This window comes from Rana temporaria, chromosome 13 (genome assembly GCF_905171775.1).
Source record: "Rana temporaria chromosome 13, aRanTem1.1, whole genome shotgun sequence".
NCBI lineage: Eukaryota > Metazoa > Chordata > Amphibia > Anura > Ranidae > Rana > Rana temporaria.
In genome coordinates this window covers 5,580,001-5,602,718 of record NC_053501.1, presented here as the reverse complement: position 1 = coordinate 5,602,718, position 22,718 = coordinate 5,580,001, and the positions used below count along the sequence as shown (strand labels likewise).

General features: G+C 46.2%; 1 protein-coding gene across 1 annotated transcript; it reads left to right on the top strand.

Annotated features, from left to right (window-relative positions):
* The first annotated feature begins 15,566 nt into the window (after nt 1-15,566).
* LOC120921120 lies at nt 15,567-18,505 on the top strand. The gene is made up of 2 exons (XM_040333784.1): nt 15,567-18,153; nt 18,363-18,505. The coding sequence occupies exon 1, from the start codon at nt 15,570-15,572 to the stop codon at nt 17,721-17,723; it is 2,154 nt and encodes a 717-aa protein (XP_040189718.1). The 5' UTR covers nt 15,567-15,569; the 3' UTR covers nt 17,724-18,153; nt 18,363-18,505.
* The last annotated feature ends 4,213 nt before the right edge of the window (nt 18,506-22,718 follow it).

The following is a 22,718-nucleotide window of genomic DNA, read 5'->3' as shown; positions in this document are numbered from 1 at the left end:
GTCCCCCAGCAGAGCAGAGTATTTCAGGATAGGAGAGTTATAGAGGGAGGAGCAGAGTCCTCCAGCAGAGCAGAGTATTTCAGGAGAGGAGAGTTATAGAGGAAGAGCAGGAGTCCTCCAGCAGTGCCGAGTATTTCAGAAGAGGAGAGTTCTGGAGGAAGGAGCAGAGTCCTCCAGCAGAGCAGAGAATTTCAGGAGAGGAGAGTTATAGAGGAAGGAGTAGAGTCCTCCAGCAGAGCAGAGAATTTCAGGAGAGGAGAGTTATAGAGGAAGGAGCAGAGTCCTCCAGCAGAGCAGAGCATTTCAGGAGAGGAGAGTTATAGAGGAAGGAGCAGAGTCCTCCAGCAGAGTATTTCAGGAGAGGAGAGTTCTGGAGGAAGGAGCAGAGTCCTCCAACAGAGCAGTAGAGAGGAGAGAGTTATAGAGGAAGGAGCAGAGTCCTCCAGCAGAGCAGTAGAGAGGAGAGAGTTATAGAGGAAGGAGCAGAGTCCTCCAGCAGAGCAGTAGAGAGGAGAGAGTTATAGAGGAAGGAGCAGAGTCCTCCAGCAGAGCAGTGGAGAGGAGAGAGTTATAGAGGAAGGAGCAGAGTCCTCCAGCAGAGTATTTCAGGAGAGGAGAGTTCTGGAGGAAGGAGCAGAGTCCTCCAACAGAGCAGTAGAGAGGAGAGAGTTATAGAGGAAGGAGCAGAGTCCTCCAGCAGAGCAGTAGAGAGGAGAGAGTTATAGAGGAAGGAGCAGAGTCCTCCAGCAGAGCAGTAGAGAGGAGAGAGTTATAGAGGAAGGAGCAGAGTCCTCCAGCAGAGCAGTAGAGAGGAGAAAGTTATAGAGGAAGGAACAGAGTCCTCCAGAACAGCAGAGTATTTCAGGAGAGGAGAGTTCTGGAGGAAGGAGCAGAGTCCTCCAGCAGAGCAGTAGAGAGGGAGAGAGTTATAGAGGAAGGAGCAGAGCCCTCCAGCAGAGCAGTGGAGAGGAGAGTTAATAGAAGATAGAGCACTGAGAAGTAATTAGTTGAATTTATCAGATTCCAATGACAGTTTGGAGTCTTGGATTGTGCAGAATGCCAAATCTTTCATCCTCTGTCTGGGTCGGCATACCCGGGGGGGGGGGGGGGATGTATCGGGGGTCCATATCAGACATGACAGCTCAGAGATGAGCGCCGATGATCCATGACACACGCTCCTCTAACCTGCGCTCTACCTTTCCCTTCTTTCGGAATTATCGCTGCGTTATAAGTTGGAAAGTTTCTCTGCGGCACAGAAGTGCTTCCTCTGCAGGGATTTCTATTAATGAGAAGAATATTGAAGTGTGACCTCCTCCCATCGCAGGCTAATTACTGTAAATTCCGAGGTATAAATAAAGCTCTCTGCTGCGTGGGCCTTTCAAAGAACATAAATATTCCATATTAACCCAATTCTATAATTTCATCGCCAGAACATTCTCCTTTTTATATTTTTTTGATGATAAAAGATAAGATAAAACTTTCATAGAGCGCACATTACAGTGTATAATGGCGGGGGATGGGGGTCTTTGATGTTAATTTGATTTGTATCTGATATCAAGGAGGATTCATTTGTTACGAAGCTCCAGACAAATAAATACAAAAATAATAAAAAAAAAATGTCAATTTTAATGACAAATGGAATAGAAAATTAAATTGAAGAAAAAAGAAAATAAGGAGTGTATTTAAAATATGACCAATGGGCCTGTATTGCATTTCACAGGACTGGCTAATAGCCAACATGTTTCAGGCACTTGGAGCTTTGAGGTGTGAGGATGTGTAGTGCCCAGGGCAGTGGTAAATGGTGCTCAATTTTTTTTTTTTTTGGGGGGGGGGGGCGCAGACAAATGAAAAAAAAAAAAAACATAAATTGCAGCCTCACTGTGCCTGTCAATTGTCGCCACTGTGCCATCAAATGCACCCACTGTGCCTATCAATTGTCGCCACTGTGCCCATCAATTGTCGCCACTGTGCCATCAACCACAGCCACTGTGCCCATCAATTGTTGCCACTGTGCCATCAAATGCAACCACTGTGCCATCAATTGTTGCCACTGTGCCATCAAACGCAGTCACTGTGCCCATCAATTGTTGCCACTGTGCCCATCAATTGTCGCCACTGTGCCTATCAATTGTCGCCACTGTGCCCATCAATTGTCGCTAACTGTGCCATGAAACACAGCCACTGTGCCCATCAATTGTCGCCACTGTGCCATCAAACGCAGCCACTGTGCCATCAATTGTCGCCACTGTGCCCATCAATTGTTGCCACTGTGCCATCAAATGCAGCCACTGTGCCCATCAATTGTTGCCACTGTGCCATCAATTGTCGCCACTGTGCCATCAAACGCAGCCACTGTGCCATCAATTGTCGCCAGTGTGCTCATCAATTGTTGCCAGTTTGCCCCGTAAAATGCCACCAGTTTGCCCAATAAAATACAGCCAGATTGCCCCCTCGATTACCACCAGATTGCCCCCTCAAATACCGCCAGATTGCCCCCCTGGCCCGCATTTACCTTTCTCTGTCAGCCATCCTCCTCCACGCTCCCTCGATGTCTTCTCCGGACCTCGATGTCGCTTCAGCCAATCAGGTGACTGGGAACCAGACACGGTGAACCTGATTGGCTGAGACGCGTGTCAGTGTTAACCAGGGAACGCACACCCCCGTGCATCCCCTGGTTAACCATTTGGAAGCCCAAAGGCTGTAATCGGGAAGCCTATCAGAACATTGCTCCATCCCATCTCCCTCCTGACAGATACATATTGATATGCTCTGCAGATTATCCCATCACTGACCTCACTAGAGATCTGCAGAACATTACTCCATCCCATCTCCCTCCTGAGAGATACATATTGATATGTTCTGCAGATTATCCCATCACTGACCTCACTAGAGATCTGCAGAACATTACTCCATCCCATCTCCCTCCTGAGAGATACATATTGATATGTTCTGCAGATTATCCCATCACTGACCTCACTAGAGATCTGCAGAACATTACTCCATCCCATCTCCCTCCTGAGAGACACATATTGATATGCTCTGCAGATTATCCCATAATTGACCTCCCCAAAAATTCTGCAGAACATTGCTCCATCCCATCTCCCTCCTGACAGATACATATTGATATGTTCTGCAGATTATCCCATAACTGACCCCTCTAGAGATCAGAACATTGCTCCGTCCCATCCCCCTCCTGAGAGACACATGATATATTATGCAGATTATTCCATAATTGACCTCCCCAAAAATTCTGCAGAACATTGCTCCATCCCATCTCCCTCCTGACAGACAAATATTGATAGATTCTGCAGATTATCCCATAACTGACCCCTCTAGAGATCTGCAGAACATCGCCCCACCCCATCTCCCTCCTGACAGATACATATTGATATGCTCTGCAGATTATCCCATCACTGACCCCTCTAAAGATCTGCAGAACATTGCTCCATCCCATCTCCCTCCTGACAGACACATAATATATTATGCAGATTATTCCATTATTGACCTCCCCAAAAATTCTGCAGAACATTGCTCCATCCCATCTCCCTCCTGACAGACAAATATTGATAGATTCTGCAGATTATCCCATAACTGACCCCTCTAGAGATCTGCAGAACATTGCCCCACCCCATCTCCCTCCTGACAGACAAATATTGATAGATTCTGCAGATTATCCCATCACTGACCCCTCTAGAGATCTGCAGAACATCGCCCCACCCCATCTCCCTCCTGACAGATACATATTGATATGCTCTGCAGATTATTCCAATAACTGACCCCTCTAGAGATCTGCAGAACATCGCCCCACCCCATCTCCCTCCTGACAGATACATATTGATATGTTCTGCAGATTATTCCAATAACTGACCCCTCTAGAGATCTGCAGAACATCGCCCCACCCCATCTCCCTCCTGACAGATACATATTGATATGCTCTGCAGATTATCCCATCACTGACCCCTCTAAAGATCTGCAGAACATTGCTCCATCCCATCTCCCTCCTGACAGACACATAATATATTATGCAGATTATTCCATTATTGACCTCCCCAAAAATTCTGCAGAACATTGCTCCATCCCATCTCCCTCCTGACAGATACATATTGATATGCTCTGCAGATTATCCCATCACTGACCTCACTATAGATCTGCAGAACATTGCTCCATCCCATCTCTCTCCTGACAGACAAATATTGATAGATTCTGCAGATTATCCCATAATTGACTTCACTAGAGATCTGCAGAACATTGCTCCATCCCATCTCTCTCCTGACAGACAATTATTGATATGCTCTGCAGATTATCCCATCACTGACCCCTCTAGAGATCTGCAGAACATTGCTCCATCCCATCTCCCTCCTGACAGACAATTATTGATATGCTCTGCAGATTATCCCATAATTGACTTCACTAGAGATCTGCAGAACATTGCTCCATCCCATCTCTCTCCTGACAGACAAATATTGATAGATTCTGCAGATTATCCCATAATTGACTCCACTAGAGATCTGCAGAACATTGCTCCATCCCATCTCTCTCCTGACAGACAATTATTGATATGCTCTGCAGATTATCCCATCACTGACCCCTCTAGAGATCTGCAGAAGGTTGCCCCCCCCCCCCCTTCCTTCTACTGATGCATTATAAAATCTATGGAACTCGTGTTCTGATCCCCAGAGCTCTGTCTGCGATGCCCCCGGGTTATTTATTGACAGCTACATAAAACCCAACACATGCAGAATTAATTGGAAGGACTTGTGTTCGTCTTCGCTCGGCTATTGATGCTCTGCGAGGCGTCTCTGAAACGTTATCTGCGCCTTTGAAGATCCCGAAAACACATAAAAAAAGAAAAAAGAAAAATTCTCCCCCAAAGTTTGGACATTTAAAAAAAAAAAAATCACCAACATGTGTTTGTGAAGCCGGGGGCTCCGAGACGCGGCGCGGTGACGTCGCGGAACTTCATTCCCAAACTTCTCCAGCTGAATCCAATTGTTGCTCTTATTTGTTCCCATTAAAACTCGCCTTTTAGCTGTTTTGCTGTACAAATAGGCCTCCGTGATAGAAAACAGATGCTGCAGGCCATGCGGTGTGTGTGCGCGCCGTGTCCTTCCCGAACCTCCAACACACCCCGGGGTGCTGTAATGTTTGACCTGGATAAAATACGATCCGGCGCGGAAGCCAAAGGGAGTGACTGGGCAATCTCAGGCCTCATTATCTCAACGCGCATTCTTGAGAACCCAACAATCAATGGTGGAGATAGCGTCGCACGTTGGAGTTTTTGTTTTATTTTTTTTCCAGCTTACAAATATTTCAACGCCGCTTGACAGATGGCGAATAATTTAGCGGTGGAAGAACGAGCTTATTTAATCATCATAAAATAGAACTACAGTACATATATATGTGGATATGTTTCCGCAACATCTCCTGTGCTGTGATTTCAAATTAAATTGATAATGGGCGTGTTGAGAGAGCGTTGGACCCAAAACTGAATTAGATTCACAAAGAGTTACGCCGGCGTATGAGTAGATACGCCGTCGTAACTCTGAATCTACGCCGTCGTAAATTTTAGCGCATTCTGGAAACCAGATACGCTTAAATTAGGCTAAGATACGAGCGGCGTAAGTCTCCTACGCCGTCGTATCTTAGGGTGCATATTTACGCTGGCCGCTAGATGGCGCTTCCGTTGCTTTTTCCGTGTTGAATATGCAAATGAGCAAGATACGCCGATTCACGAACATACGTGCGCCCTTCGCAATTAGTTACGCCGTTTACGTAAGAGATACGCCGGAGTAAAGATAAAGCTGCTCCCTAGGTGGCGCAGCCCATGCAAGGTATGGACGTCGGAACAAAACTATCTTTTTACGTTGTTTGCGTAAGTCGTACGCGAATAGGGGCTGTGTGTAAGTTACGTTCACGTCCTAGGCAGTGTTCGACGTATCTTAGGCATTCTATCCGACGCATGCGCACTGGGATACGTCCATGGACGGCGCAGGCGCCGTTCGTTAAAAGCGTCAATCACGGCAGGTCACGAATCATTTACATAAAACACGCCCCCCTGTTCCTTATTTGAATTCGGCGCGGTTAGGCCGGCCCATTTACGCTACGCCGCCGTAACTTAGGAGGCCGCCATGGGAGAGACCTGTCAGGGTGGGCCAGTCCAGCCCTGTCGGGAACTGATGGTGAGACAGATGCAAACTGTTGTATGCCATATTAACCCCTTCAATACCGGGCTTTTATACCCACCTCCATACCGGGCCTATTCTGGCACTTCTCTCCTACATGTACAAATCATCATTCTTTTGCTAGAAAATTACTCAGAACCCCCAAACATTATATATATTTTTTTTAGCAGACACCCTAGGGAATAAAATGGCGGTCATTACAACTTTTTATCTCGCACGGTATTTGCGCAATCATTTTTCAAACGCCTTTTTTTCTTGGGAAAAAAAATTGTTTAATGGATTAAAAAATAAAAAAACAGTAAAGTTAGCCCAATTTCTTTGTAAAATATGAAAGATGATGTTACGCCGAGCAAATAGATACCTAACGTACCTAATTGCGCACACTCATGAAATGGCGCCAAACTTCGTTACTTAAAAATCTTCATAGGCGATGCTTTGAAAAAATGTACAGGTTACCAGTTTAGAGTTACAGAGGAGGTCTAGTGCGAGAATTGTTGCACACGCTCTAACGCACGCGGCGACACCTCACATGTGTGGTTTGAACGACGTTTACATACGTGGGCGGGACTTACGTGTGCGTTCGCTTCTGAGCGTGAGCTACCGGGGACAGGGGCATTTTAATTTTTTTTTTTTTTTACTTTATTTATGTATTTTTTACACTTTGTTTTATTTATTTATTTATTTTGATCACTTTTATTCCTATTACAAAGAATGTAAACATCCCTTGTAATAGGAAAGGTGTGTGACAGGTCCTCTTTATGGAGAGATGGTCAATAAGCCCTCCCCCTCCCCCCACATCTCTCCTCCAGGCTGGAAAGCATGAGATCGTGAAAAAAAATTCACTGATCTCATGCTTACTAGCCGCAATTGCGGCTTTGTTTACATTCCGGTACCCAGGCGTAACGTCATCACATCGCGCCCGGGCCTCCGACGGTCATAGAGATGACTGGTGACCATCTGGACCCCCGACCCGCGGAAAGGCGGGGACGTACATGTACACCCATATGCCTGTATGTGCCATTCTGTGGACATACATGCGGCGGTCGTCAACCGGTTAAATGACAATTTTTAAAAACTATATGGCCCGGATTCAAAGAGATCTGCGCTCTATTTGCGGAGGCGCAGGGCAATGATTTTGCCCTGCGCCCCCGCAAATATTTTGCGCTGCCCTCGATTCACGGAGCAGTAGCTCCGTAAATTGCGAGGGCGCACCGGCAAAATTGCCCGGCGTAAGCGTGCGCAATGTAAATGATCCTGCCGGGGGCGGGAATCATTTAAATTAGGCGCGCTCCCACGCCGAGCGTAGAGCGCATGCTCCGTCGGGAAACTTTCCCGACGTGCATTGCGGCAAATGACGTCGCAAGGACGTCATTTGCTTCAGAGTGAACGTGAATGGCGTCCAGCGCCATTCACGAATCACTTACGCAAACGACGTAGATTTTAAATCTCGCGACGCGGGAACGTGGGTATCCTATAGCATTGGCTGCGCCTGCTATTAGGATGTGTAACGTTGCGCGAAACCCGACGTACGCAAACTACGTAATTTGCGTACGCAGGGCTCGCGCAACGTTGTGAATCGGTGTTAGTATGCAATTTGCATACTATACACAGATCACAATGGGAGCGCCCCCTAGCGGTCATCGCAAGAATGCAGCCTAGATATGCGTGGCATAAGAGCCTTATGCCACGCAGATTTTAGGCTGCAGTCGGCGTAGCGATGTTCCTGAATCAGGAGCATTCGCTACGCCGGAGCAAGTAAGCAATTGCGCCGTGTAACCTATGGTTACACAGGCGCAATTGCTTCTTGAATCTGGCCCTATGTTTTTTACAACCCGAAAAATGATCGTGTGTACGCGGCATTACCAATTCAAACTCTTTCTTTCCTTTTAGCTCCTGGGAATCAGACAGATAAACAAAAAGCAATTTTGTTGCTGATATTTATAAAGGCCAAGTCAACCAATTTCTCTCTACGTCTAGGAAAGCCGTGATTGGTCAACCTTCAGAATATTCCTCGATCCGCCAATGGAAATAAAATGGAAATACATGACTTTCCGGGTCTTATTTTTATTCCATCAATTCCTGATCATCACCTGCTGGGAGCAGATTGAACACGGGGGTGGTGGGGGGGGGGGGGGGATTCATCTTCTATCTTCTATGAATCTCAGGTTCAGAACTCTGAGCCGCCATCAATCCAGCCGGTATGAACGCTGGAGATACCGTCCCTGAGCAATTTACATTTGTATTACTGTACTATGGGCCTGTTTATTCAGCAAAAACATTTTCACTTTCTTTCATTGTTACCTAAAGTGTTTGTTAACCTAAAAAAAAAAAAAACACATCCTGTTCCCTTAACCGCTTAAGGACCGCCACACGACCATTTACGTCACGGACAGGCAGATGGGCGTACAGGTACATCCCCTTTAATTTGCCGCCGTGTGGTCGCGCGCCGCCGCCAGCGTGAGCTCCGTGCCCGTGGGACCCGCAGGCTCGATGTCCGCGATCGGGTCACGAAGCTGAAGAACGGGGAGACGTCAGTGTAAACACAACGGGCCAGATTCGCAGAGAGCAAGGCGCACATTACGCCGCCGTAGAGTAACCAATGTACGCTACGCCAACGCAGAGCAGAGAGGCAAGCAATGCATTCAGCAAGCCAGTGCTCCCGACGCTGCGGGATTCGAAGGCGTACGCCGGCGTAGGTGGAAGTGGGCGTGACCCATGCAAATGAGGCGTGACCCCATGCAAATGATGGGCCAAGCGCCAGACAGATACGTATCACGAACTGCGCATGCGCCGTGACGTGGACGCATCCCCCTGAGCCTGCTCACGTCAGAAGAACTGCCTAAACTACGCCGGATCACTGCGTACGGCGTAAACGTAACCTACGCCCAGCCAGACACACGTCCAATGTAAAATACGCCGGCTTGTGTTCCCTGGTGCAGACTTTTGCATGTCTGTTGCCGGGTTGCACCTCATTTATGGGGAATAACTTTACGTCGGACGTACAACTTGCGTCCACCTCGCCTGAGGTCACTGTCCTCCAATCATCTCACCACTGGACAATGAGGTCCCTGTCCTCCAATCATCTCACCACTGGACAATGAGGTCCCTGTCCACCAATCATCTCACCACTGGACAATGAGGTCACTGTCCTCCAATCATCTCACCACTGGACAATGAGGTCCCTGTCCTCCAATCATCTCACCACCAGACAATGAGGTCACTGTCCTCCAATCATCTCACCACTGGACAATGAGGTCCCTGTCCTCCAATCATCTCACCACTGGACAATGAGGTCACTGTCCTCCAATCATCTCACCACTGGACAATGAGGTCCCTGTCCTCCAATCATCTCACCACTGGACAATGAGGTCCCTGTCCTCCAATCATCTCACCACTGGACAATGAGGTCACTGTCCTCCAATCATCTCACCACTGGACAATGAGGTCCCTGTCCTCCAATCATCTCACCACTGGACAATGAGGTCCCTGCCCTCCAATCAACCCACCACTGGACAATGAGGTCACTGTCCTCCAATCATCTCACCACTGGACAATGAGGTCACTGTCCTCCAATCATCTCACCACTGGACAATGAGGTCCCTGTCCTCCAATCATCTCACCACTTGACAATGAGGTCACTGTCCTCCAATCACCTCACCACTGGACAATGAGATCACTGTCCTCCAATCACCTCACCACTGGACAATGAGATCACTGTCCTCCAATCATCTCACCACTGGACAATGAGGTCACTGTCCTCCAATCATCTCACCACTGGACAATGAGGTCCCTGTCCACCAATCATCTCACCACTGGACAATGAAGTCACTGTCCTCCAATCATCTCACCACTGGACAATGAGGTCACTGCACTCCAATGGCCTCCACACTCACCACATCTCATCCAATAGAGAACTTTTGGGATGTGGTGGGAGATTTAGATAATGGATGTGGAGGTGACAAATCTGCAGCCACTGTGTGATGTCATCATGTCACTATGGAGCAAAATCTCTGAGGAACGTTTCCAACACCTTGTTGTATCTATGCCATGAAGAATGAAGGCAAAAGGAGGTCCAACCCGGGACTAGCAAGGTGTACCTAATAAAGTGGCCGGTGAGTGTCCTGGTCCTTTAATAATACTCTGTGTCGGGGGCGTGGCTTCTCCTACCACTGACAGATCTTCACTTTACGTCTCTTTCCTTGACTCTGTGACTTTGGGGAATAGATTTGCCTATGTTCACTTCCATCTCGGCGTTCGATGATTCCCCCCCCCCCTCCTCCCTTGCCTGCGCAATAATCGCCCTTCTCTGGGGAAACGTGAGAAAAGGCATCTAGGAAGTATCTGACGTTACCAGGTTGTTAGAAGAGCTTTAATCTGGCGGAGATGCATTTCCTCTGATGGAGAGAAAACTTCCCTTTAATGTCACCATGTCACTTTCATGACAGCGTGAATAATTTCATACTCCTCCCCTGCCATGTGCAAGGTGCTGAAAGGGTTAATAATAGGCTTTGTTCTATCTAGGTCAGTACTGTGATCAGTGGTGTTCAGGTACAGGCGGAGCGCCCCCCCTGTCACTGCGTTAATAGATGATCCCTAGACACCCAAACGGAAAGTGGCGCGGTGATTCCCGCGGGGAGAGCTCCATGAAGAATAGCTTTTTGAACAACATCTGGGAGTAGATCAGTTGTTAGGAAATTTTCCTCACGTACTCTGTTATCAAAGTTAGCTTTAATAGGCATAAAGAAGCTATAAAGTTAGCAAAACCTCCATGAACAAGCGCCGGAACGTGGTGGCCTATGAATTTAGCTGCCCCTTGGCCCTTGGGAAACCCTTATCCACTCAACATAAGTGCTTGAAAGCTAAAGTTTAACGTGGTATTAATCTCAAAACCTAAAATGTAATATATTACAGCTTACCAATCATTAGATGTGGTGGCTGCATTTGTTTACTTTTCTTTAGGCTTTTTCCCTCAGTTTTCACCTGTTGATCTGGCCAGTAACAGTATTAGAGTGCCCCCACGCTCGCATGGTGGAAAGCTTTTGCGAGCGCGCTCCCGTGATACAGCGCCGGGCATAGCAGCTGACTGTATCACTCGGCCCCGCCCCCCCCCGGCGCGTTGTGTCATTCGCTGTGATTGTGAATCAACGGCCAGGCTGGGAACTGAAGAGGATCACGTGAACGCGCGCGGGACTTTCGAGGGGTCAGGTAAGTAAAACGGGGGTTCGGGGGGGGGGGGGGCCGTAACGTTGGATGTTTTTTCACCTTAATGCATAGGATGCATTAAGGTGAAAAAACATTTACCTTTACAACCCCTTTAATCGCATACTGCTAAAAACGCATCTCATTTAAAGTCCCAACCCCCCCCCCCTTTGACCTTTATCCCTTGTCCAGCCAGCAAGCCTCACAAATCCTCTCCTTGTCCCGGTGGTAGTGATGTATGTGAGGGATATTTGGGACAATTGAACCAGGAGATGATGAATTTGCTGCTTGCTTCTACCTTCTTTTGTGATTTGCTTTAACAAACAGTTTTCACAGCCCAGAAATTTGGAGAATTTGGAACCTTTTCATATCTCAGCTTTCAGTAATCTGTTTCTAATGCTTTATGTTATGGCAGCACCCCACCCTCCACTCATCACGGGGCGAGCTGTATCTCTGGGAGAAGATTGATGAAGTGTTCTGTGTAACTGTCCGCTTATCATTGTGGATCTTGTTCAGCACTTACTGCTGAGTGGAACCTTTCTGCCTCCCTTTGGTTCCCTGGGGAATGTTTTGATCAGCAGGATTACAAGACCACTCCTTCTTCCTGTCTTAGAAAGAAAGCCTTTTCCTGTATCTCAGATGCCACATGTTAGCTGTCTGCATAGGATTTCATGGAAGATGTCTGCAGAAAATCCCTAAAGCTTAAAGTTTGTACCCCCCTTGGCAAGTGGATCGAGGTATGCAGAAAAGTGTGCATTGTTATAAAGGTGTATATGTTCTAGAGATAAACCCTGTTCATGCTGTTTGGTTTTAAATACGCTATGCATGTAACCATGTTTCTTTGAATGTTCAATGTAATTAGATGTGTGTGCAGACAACTGTAATTAACCCTGTAACCCCCTTTTTGGTGACAACTGTAAATAAGTGTTTTATATGTCATTTACAGTTTTCACGGTGCTATGGTGCTATGGTGCTATGGTGCTTACGATATTCATATTTACGGTGCTCAAGGAGATAAAGAAAATAATATTCAACCCTGCTGCGCACCTTTGTTCCGAAATAATAAAACTACTGCACCCGTCAGAAGCTCTCCTCTTGTTATTTATTCGATGCCAAAGGGGCCGTAACAGTGAAAACTCGTCGCTGCGGTGGAGACTCGACATCACCAGCTGCGTCGCTGTCTTCATCGAACTGTGAGTAAAGGCTTCCCAACGCCTCGCAAGACACGTGCGGACGCCATCTTGGCAACAGAGACTTGGCTAAAAAAGTAAACGTGTCACGTGGACTTTTAAATATAGCGGGCTCTTTATATGTGATCCGGAAGCCGCCCTTAACTACTATGCAAGCCAAATAGTTAATATTTTGCTAAACCAGTGATCAAGTTATTATATTCGTGTTTAGAGGCCTAGTGTCAGATTTAAAGCAACGCTATCTTCCAAGTTCCTAATCCACTAAACTGCAGTTATTTACGTAAAGGGTTAATTGTCTGGTTAGAAAGTGTCAGCAGTATATTCGTTTAAAACATTTTGTAGTACTGTATGCATTGTTTGCTAATCTTTAGTTACAAGTGTGAACACCTGTTATCTGTCGTAGCCCTTAGTAGCAAGTTTGAGCCAACACTCATTCAAGTTAGGTTTCAGGCACACTCACACTTGAAAGGCAAAGGCACACTAGAACAAAATGTTGTCACCTGCTGAAGAAACAGACAAACCCACAGAGTCACAACAGGTACGATCCAGCTCTAGAGAGCGAAGCCTAACAGAAAAGGGCAAAGAAATGCACGAAGAAACAGTTAAGAAAAATGAAAAGGCATTCAACAAGGTGTGCAACTCTTGGAAGGAGCTAGCAAAGGAATGTAGGACAAAGTTAAAAGGTTTCTGCTCAACTGAAGACTTTAATACAAGATTGAAAGAGATTAAAGCCAAAGAAGCGTTAGTGCACCAACAGTATGAGTCCATGTGCCGAAATAATTCCACTACCCCGTACGTTGTTAAGAAAATGGATGCATGCACCGCGTTAACGGCTGAAATCTGCAACCTCATCAGCAAGCGGCTAGAGAATGTAGATGAAATCTTTAACGATCAACTTGAGAAGGAAAGGGTGAGGATGGTGCTTAATAAAGAAGAGCATGAGTCAGTCTTTGGAAACTCAGAAACAGAAACTGTCCTCTCAGAGTCATTACCAGACTCCAACGCAAGCTCAAGAGCCACTTCCAGATCTAGCAAACGCGCTGACGCAGAAGCAGATCTTGCAGCCAAAATAGAACAGGCAAAGGCGACGCAACAGATGCGCGAGGAGCAAGCTAAGCTGAACAAACTAGAGGCAGAAATTAAACTGAAGTTGGATGAGGAAAAGACAAGACTACAACAGCTACAAGCAGAAAATGAAGTCAAGGTAGCTGCAGCAAGAGTGAAAGCCTACAACGCTTATGATAGTCTTGAAATTTACGAACAGGAGACAGACCACAATGTGCAATACCTCTGCCAAAATAATGAACCACGAAATTCATTGAATCCAAAGGCTGTGCCATTTCAACCTTCAAATACACCACTTGGGGTGTCAAGACCAAATGAAGAAGTTAGTCTAACCCCAGGACTTGCAAGTCTGCTTATCTCCAACCGTCTCCCTATACCTGAACCAACTGTATTCACAGGTGATCCTTTGAAGTTCATAGATTGGAAGATATCCTTTATGGCGCTGATTGATCAGAAACCACTCCCTGTGTGCGAAAAAATGCTGTACTTGAAGAGGTATCTCGGTGGTGAAGCTCGTAAGGCAGTGGAAGGGTTCTTCTACCGAAATTCAGAAGATGCCTATCTAGGTGCTTGGGGAATCCTACAGGACAGGTATGGAGGTCCATTCATAGTGCAAAGAGCCTTCAGAGAAAGGTTGGCTAAATGGCCAAAGATATCAGCAAATGACCCTGTAGCATTAAGAGAGTTTGCGGATTTCCTTCAAGGTTGTGTGGAGGCCATTCCTCATGTTAAAGGCCTAGCTATTCTAAATGATTGTGAAGAAAACCACAAGCTTCTCAAGAAACTGCCTGAATGGATCGTGCGCAGATGGGGTCGCATCGCCGTGGACGAGCTGGACAAGTCCCAAGAATACCCAACCTTTGCTCGTTTCACAGAGTTCCTGCAAAGGGAAGCTAAGATTGCATGCAACCCCATTGCCTCTCCTATTCTCCTCAGTACCAAGACTACAGATGAGAGAATTCCCAAGAGAGCCAAGGCGCTCAACACAAGCACTCAAATGAAGCCCTCTACCTTCAACTTTCAAAATATCTCAGCTTCAAGACCGAAACCACCTTGCCTAGTCTGCAAAGATGAAACACACGGTGTCGCTAAATGTCTGACTTTTGCGGCAAAGACCATCGATGAAAAGAGGGCCCTTATTCACGAAAACCATCTCTGTTTTGGTTGCTTAAGAAAGGGCCACACTACAAAAGACTGCAAAGGAAGACACACATGTAGCATATGCAGTCGACGTCATCCAACCTGTTTGCACATACAGAGAGACACTGAGCCTGTCAAGGCATCAAACGATGATTCGGTAGGCATGAGAAATAAGGCAAACGACAACGTTCCCAAAGTTATGTCCCATACTTTGACAAGACATACGTCTGCCACATCCTGCATTGTTCCAGTTCTGTTGTCAGCTACTACGGAGCCTCAGAGGGAAATCCTCACTTATGCCTTACTTGACACACAGAGTGATTCAACCTTTATTCTGGCAGACCTGGTATCGAAGTTAAGTGTGAGCACCAAGCCATTACAGCTAAGGCTCAGCACAATGACAGCGGTTGACACAGTTATTTCAAGCCAAATTGCTCACGGTCTGCAAGTGCGTGGCTTCAACTCCGAAGTTCAAGTCCAACTCCGTCAAGCCTATACAAGAGATTTCATTCCAGTAGATAAGTCTCACATCCCCACTAAGGAGACTGCACTCCAGTGGTCACACCTCAAACACTTGGCAAACAAGTTACAGCCACTTCAAGATTGCGAAGTAGGACTACTGATCGGTTATGACTGCCCATCAGCACTGGCTCCCTTAGAGGTTGTTATCGGCTCCGAAAATGAACCCTTCGCTCAAAAAACTCTGCTCGGATGGAGCATTGTAGGATCAGCAAATCCACATCTTGATAGACAGGGTAGCCAGAGCTTCGTACACAGAGTCGCAGTGAAAGAAATGCCAATGCCGCCTGTCGCTGATGTGTTAAAGGCTTTAGAAATGGACTTCATTGAAAGAAATTATGAAGATAAGTACGTGTCTCAAGATGATGTTCGCTTCGTGCAGTTTCTCTCGGAAACTATAATGAAAAGGAAAGATGGACACTACGAGATGCCGTTACCCTTCAAAGACAACAGTCAACTGGCACTACCAAACAATAAGAGGCTGGCCCTTATTCGACTTCATCATCTAAAGAAAAGATTAAAGGGAAATAGACAGTACCATGAACACTACACTGCATTCATGGAAGAAACAATCAGAAAAGGTGATGCAGAACCAGCCCCTTCATTATCAGAGGAAGAAACAGTGTGGTACATCCCACATCACGGGGTTTATCACCCCAAGAAGCCAGACAAGTTAAGAGTTGTCTTTGATTGTTCAGCAAAGTTCAAAGGCATCTCCCTAAACGATACCTTGCTGACAGGTCCCGACCTGATAAACTCTCTAGTGGGAGTCCTCTGTCGCTTCAGGAAGGAAGCAGTTGCTGTGATATGCGACATTGAAAAGATGTTCCATCAGTTCTATATCCCCTCAGAAATGCGCAATTACTTAAGGTTCCTTTGGTGGGAGAACGGTCAGTTGGAAACAGAACCGAAAGAATACAGAATGGCAGTTCACCTTTTCGGTGCCAGCTCCTCTCCAGGATGTGCCAATTTCGGCCTTAAGTATCTTGCACGACAACACAAGTCAGAACATCCCTCAGCATCAGCCTTCATCGAGAAGAACTTTTATGTCGACGACGGCCTAACTAGCGTTCCAACAGTCAGCGAAGCTTCGAATCTAATCCTCGAAACTCAAAGATTATGTAAAAATGCTGGCCTACGACTGCATAAGTTCAACTCTAATAAAAGGGACGTCCTGTCCTGTATAGCTCCGTCAGAAAGAGCAACAACTAGTGTACCTGTCAAACTTAGCCCAGACTCAACAACAGAAGGACAAGTACTTGGCATTCAGTGGTCAATTGAAAACGACACCTTCAGTTTCAGTGCTGACATAAAGGATCAACCCTCAACTCGTCATGGTATCCTGTCAGTCGTAGCCTCTCTTTATGACCCTCTGGGCTTCATAGCCCCCTTCATACTGAGTGGCAAGTGCATTCTCCAAGAGCTTTGCCGCAGGGGCATCAGTTGGGATGAAGCACTTCCTGAGAGCTTATGTCCACGGTGGGAGGCTTGGAAGAGTAGTCTGCAAGCTTTAAGGGAAATCAAGATACCCAGATGTTACCATCCCCCAGACTTTGGTAACAGAATGAAAGTGGAACTACACCACTTTTCCGATGCCAGCAACATAGGATATGGTGCCTGTTCGTACCTTAGGTACAAAAATGACAGAGATCAAGTCCATTGCAGCTTCGTAATGGCCAAGGCAAGAGTTGCACCAACGAAGATTGTGAGCATCCCAAGGCTTGAACTCTCAGCTGCCGTCACTGCAGCAAGGTTGAGTGTCATGTTGAAGGCAGAACTTGAAATAGAAATTGACAAAGAATTCTTCTGGACAGACTCCCAAGTAGTCTTAGCCTATATCAATAATGAAGCGAGAAGGTTTCACGTGTTTGTAGCCAATCGTGTTCAACTCATAAGAGAGATCACAGATCCAACCCAGTGGCATTATGTGGATACGACCCAAAACCCAGCCGACCATGCATCCAGGGGTCTACATGTAGCGGATATATCCACCTCAAGTTGGTTATCTGGGCCTAGTTTCCTTTGGAGATCTGAAGTGCACGCATCTTCAAGCTCTTCAGCAGAACTAATTGTAGACGATCCTAAAGTCAAACCCATTACAACCCTTGCATCACAAGCCAATGAACAATTCTGGAGTCGGTGGAAAAGAGAATACCTCATGAGTGTTTCCACAAGACAGAAATGGCACACACCTCGACGTAACCTCAAAGTAAATGACATTGTCATAATCAAAGATGATATGTCTCCCAGATGCCAGTGGCAACTAGGACGTGTAATTGAAACTACAATAGAAAAGGATGATCTAGTTCGTCGAGTCCAGGTGTTAGTAGGTGACAGAAGATTGCAAGATAAGAAGGACTATGTATCAAAACCTTCAATTATTGAACGTCCTATTCAAAAGCTAGTAGTTCTCATAGAAAGCAAATAAGTTCAGTTTTAGTGATACACTAGCATACCACCACACAAGACAGTAGCCAGTCACAGAGGTACCTATAAGCTAAATTGTGTATGATGTACCATGTTTTATAGCAGCCAAGGTTATGTTCTGTAAATTATGTATGACTTTTAGGTTATGTTCATCATAACATAATTTGGTGGGAGTGTAACTGTCCGCTTATCATTGTGGATCTTGTTCAGCACTTACTGCTGAGTGGAACCTTTCTGCCTCCCTTTGGTTCCCTGGGGAATGTTTTGATCAGCAGGATTACAAGACCACTCCTTCTTCCTGTCTTAGAAAGAAAGCCTTTTCCTGTATCTCAGATGCCACATGTTAGCTGTCTGCATAGGATTTCATGGAAGATGTCTGCAGAAAATCCCTAAAGCTTAAAGTTTGTACCCCCCTTGGCAAGTGGATCGAGGTATGCAGAAAAGTGTGCATTGTTATAAAGGTGTATATGTTCTAGAGATAAACCCTGTTCATGCTGTTTGGTTTTAAATACGCTATGCATGTAACCATGTTTCTTTGAATGTTCAATGTAATTAGATGTGTGTGCAGACAACTGTAATTAACCCTGTAACCCCCTTTTTGGTGACAACTGTAAATAAGTGTTTTATATGTCATTTACAGTTTTCACGGTGCTATGGTGCTATGGTGCTATGGTGCTATGGTGCTTACGATATTCATATTTACGGTGCTCAAGGAGATAAAGAAAATAATATTCAACCCTGCTGCGCACCTTTGTTCCGAAATAATAAAACTACTGCACCCGTCAGAAGCTCTCCTCTTGTTATTTATTCGATGCCAAAGGGGCCGTAACATTCTGAGATGTATCTGGTCCTCCTAAGATCCTCTCCAGGTCTTATCTGCTCAGATGGCTTCTATCTCCCAGCGATTCCTCCTCTATGTCTTTATGTACAGCAGAGTCGTATTCCTCGGCGTGACGACGTCCCTTCTGTAGACGGGATACAAATGGAAGACCAAAATGCTGATTCATGGAAAGGAAGGAATGTTGGCGTTTTTTTGTCTACTGACCTTGGCCGAAATCTAAATGTATTTAAGATTTGGAACCAACCTCAGCTTTAGCTTATGCTTTTCAGATGGTGAACTGATTTTTTTCCTAAGCACTCCCAAAAATCCCTTATTCCCCAAGCTTGTTATTGGTAAAGCCCCTTCATTTGTCCACCGACTCAATCGGCTTTTATGGTTTTCTAAGGCCAAAATGTATCAGTGAGGCTAAATCTAAAGGCCCAGATTCTCGTAGATGGGCGTAAAACTGCGGCGGCGTAACGTATGTCATTTACATTACGCCGCCGCAAGTTTTACAGGCAAGTGCTTTATTCACAAAGCACTTGCTTGTAAAGTTGCGGCGGCGTAGCGTAAATCACCAGGCGCAAGCCCGCCTAATTTAAATGATCCGGGTAGGGGGCGTATAGCATTTAAATTAAGCGTGTTCCCGCGATGAACGTAATGCGCATGCGCTGTCCCTAAAATTTCCTGACGTGCATTGCGCTAAATGACTGGTTTGGTAAATGATTGGTTTCGACGTGAACGTAAATGGCGTCCAGCCCCATTCACGGACGACATACGCAAACAACGTAAATTTTTAAATTTCGGCGCGGAAACGACGGCCATACTTAACATTGGTTGCCCCTCATATAGCAGGGGCAACTTTATGCGTCGCAAATCTAACGTAAACGTCGTAACTTCACTGCGTCGACCGCGCGTACGTTCGGGAATTCGCGTATTTTGCTAATATGCATACTCGACGGGGAAAACGACGGAGGCGACACCTAGCGGCAAAAAAAAATTGCATTTAAGATCCGACAGCGTAAGAGCCTTACGCCTGTCGGATCTAATGGATATCTATGCGTAACTGATTCTAAGAATCAGTCGCATAGATACGACGGCCCAGATTAGGACTTACGACGGCGTACATTGCGTTGCGCCGTCGTAAGCCCTTTGAGAATCTGGGCCATAGTGTTACTAAACCCAGGAGTCTGGAGTCACTATATCTGATCTCCCACAGCACACAGAACATGGAAATGCAATTATTTGTAGTAAATAAAAACTGCTAAATACCTTTTCTCATCAGCAGTATATAGCAGTCTTGTGACTTCTATCAGTGTCTGGTTAACCACTTAAGGAGCGCCTAACGCCGCTATACATCGGCAGAATGGCACGGCTGGGCACAGGCACGTACCTGTACGTCGCCTTTAAGAGCCCAGCCGTGGGGGTCGCACGCGTGAGGCCGGCGGTGCGCTCGCGACCCGGTCCGAAGCTCCTTGACCACGCCCGCGGGACCCGCGGACTCGATCGCCGCTGGTGTCACAGGAGCAGAAGAACGGGGAGAGGTGAGTGTAAACACACCTTCCCCGTTCTTCTCTGTGGCAGTGTCACTGATCGTCTGTTCCCTGATATAGGAAACGACGATCAGTGACGTCACACGTCCAGCCACGCCCCCCTACAGTAAGAATCACTCCCTTAGGGCACACTTAACCCCTTAGCGCCCCCCTAGTGGTTAACCCCTTTACTGCCATTGTCATTTTCACAGTAATCAGTGGATTTTTATAGCACTTTTCGCTGTGAAAATGAAAATGGTCCCAAAAATGTTTCAAAAGTGTCTGATATAAGGTCGCAGTCACAAAAAAAAAACGCTGATCGCCGCCATTACTAGTAAAAAAAAAAAAATATTAATAAAAATGCCATAAAACGATCCCCTATTTTGTAAATGCTATAAATTTTGCGCAAATCAATCAATAAACGCTTATTGCGATTATTTTTACCAAAAATAAGTAGAAGAATTTGTATCGGCCTAAACTGAGGAAAAAAAAAAGTTTTTATATATATTTTTGGGGGGATATTTATTATCGCAAAAAGTAAAAAATATTGCATTTTTTTTCAAAATTGGCGCTCTATTTTTGTTTTTGTTTATTGGGGGATATAATTGGTTGGGGGAAGGGAATATGGGATGCCCATAGAACATGTTGCTTTGTCATCATATTAAAGAACTTGTAATTTAGTTGAGCCTTGAAGTATTGATGCAAAAATAAAAACCGCAGAGGTGATCAAATACCACCAAAAGAAAGCTCTATTTGTGGGGGAAAAAGGACGCCAATTTTGTTTGGGAGCCACGTCGCAGGACCGCGCAATTGTCAGTTAAAACGATGCAGTGAGGAATCGCTAAAAGGGGCAAGGTCCTTAACCTGCATAATGGTCCGGGTCTTAAGTGGTTAAAACTGGTGACTGGGGAAGGGAAGTGACAGAATTAAAGGGAACTGGTGACTGGGGAAGGGAAGTAAAGGGAACTGGTGACTGGGGAAGGGAAGTGACAGAAGTGAAGAGAACTGGTGACTGGAAAAGGGAAGTGAAGGGAACTGGTGACTGGGGAAGAGAAGTGAAGGGAACTGGTGACTGGGGAAGGGAAGTGACAGAAGTGAAGGGAATTGGTGACTGGGGAAGGGAAGTGACAGAAGTGAAGGGAATTGGTGACTGGGGAAGGGAAGTGACGGAAGTGAAGGAAACTTGTGACTGGGGAAGAGAAGTGACAGAAGTGAAGGGAACTGGTGACTGGAAAAGGGAAGTGAAGGGAACTGGTGACTGGGGAAGAGAAGTGACGGAAGTGAAGGGAACTGGTGACTGGGGAAGGGAAGTGAAGGGAACTGGTGACTGGGGAAGGGAAGTGAAGGGAACTGGTGACTGGGGAAGGGAAGTGAAGGGAACTGGTGACTGGGGAAGGGAAGTGAAGGAAGTGAAGGGAACTGGTGACTGGAAAAGGGAAGTGAAGGGAACTGGGGAAGGGAAGTGAGTGCATCAATACTTCAAGGCTCAATTAAATTACAAGTTCTTTAATATGATGGCAAAGCAACATGTTCAATGGGCATCCCATATTCCCTTCCCCCAACCAATTATATCCCCCAATAAACAAAAACAAAACAACGCAAATGATCGTTCATTGTCTCTGAGGTGATAGATTGAGGTCTGGCAGCAGGGTGATATGGTAGATGTTGTATGGCCTTAGGGTCGAGTCAAGAATGTAACTAAAACATGGCGCCTTCGTCCAGGACTACCCCAGAATTGTTGATGCCCAGATCCTGGAGGAAGTTCACCTTACACGGACACAACCAATCACAAACTAATACTACCTAGATATCATTGTGCTAATGATACATATGCTCACCGCCTTAGTAGCCCACCTATAAAACCCCCCATGTATCCGGAACCAATAAAGAGAGTATCATCAATCTGAGGAAAGTCTCAGTGTGATCTTTTCTCATGCATGCACTAAGTCATATAGGTTTAATCAGGACGGGGCAGATACTGATCAGACGATTGGTCTGTTCCAAAACAATACCTTCTGTGAATCTGAAGGACCTGTCTGTGCATTAGGATGATCCATCTGAAAGTCAGAAGGACCTGTCTGGGATTTGGAAAGACCTGTCAGGCCCCATACACACGTCCGAGGAACTCAACGTGCCAAACACATCGAGTTCCTCGTCGAGTTCTGTATTGAAGCCGCCCAGGATCTCGGCGGGCCAACTTTCCTCATTGAACAACGAGGAAATAGAGAACGTGTTCTCTATTTGGCCCGACGAGTTCCTCGTCGGCTTCCTCGGTGAAAAGTGTACACACAACCGAGTTTCTCGGCAGAATCCAGCTCCGATCGAGTTTCTGGCTAAATTCTGCCGAGAAACTCGGTCGTGTGTACGGGGCCTCAGAGGGTCAGGAGACCAATTTGAGATTCATGAGGACCTGTCTGAGATTTAGAAAGGACCTGCCTGAGGGTTAGGAGACCAGTTTAAGAGTCAGGAGGACCTGTCTGAGATTTAGGAGGACCTGTCTGATGGTTAGGAGACCATTTTGAGATTCACAAGTACCTGTCTGAGATTTAGGAGGACATGTCTAAGGCTTAGGAGACCAGTTTGAGAGTCAGGAGGATCTGTTTGAGATTTAAGAGGATCTGTCTGATGGTTAGGAGACCAGTTT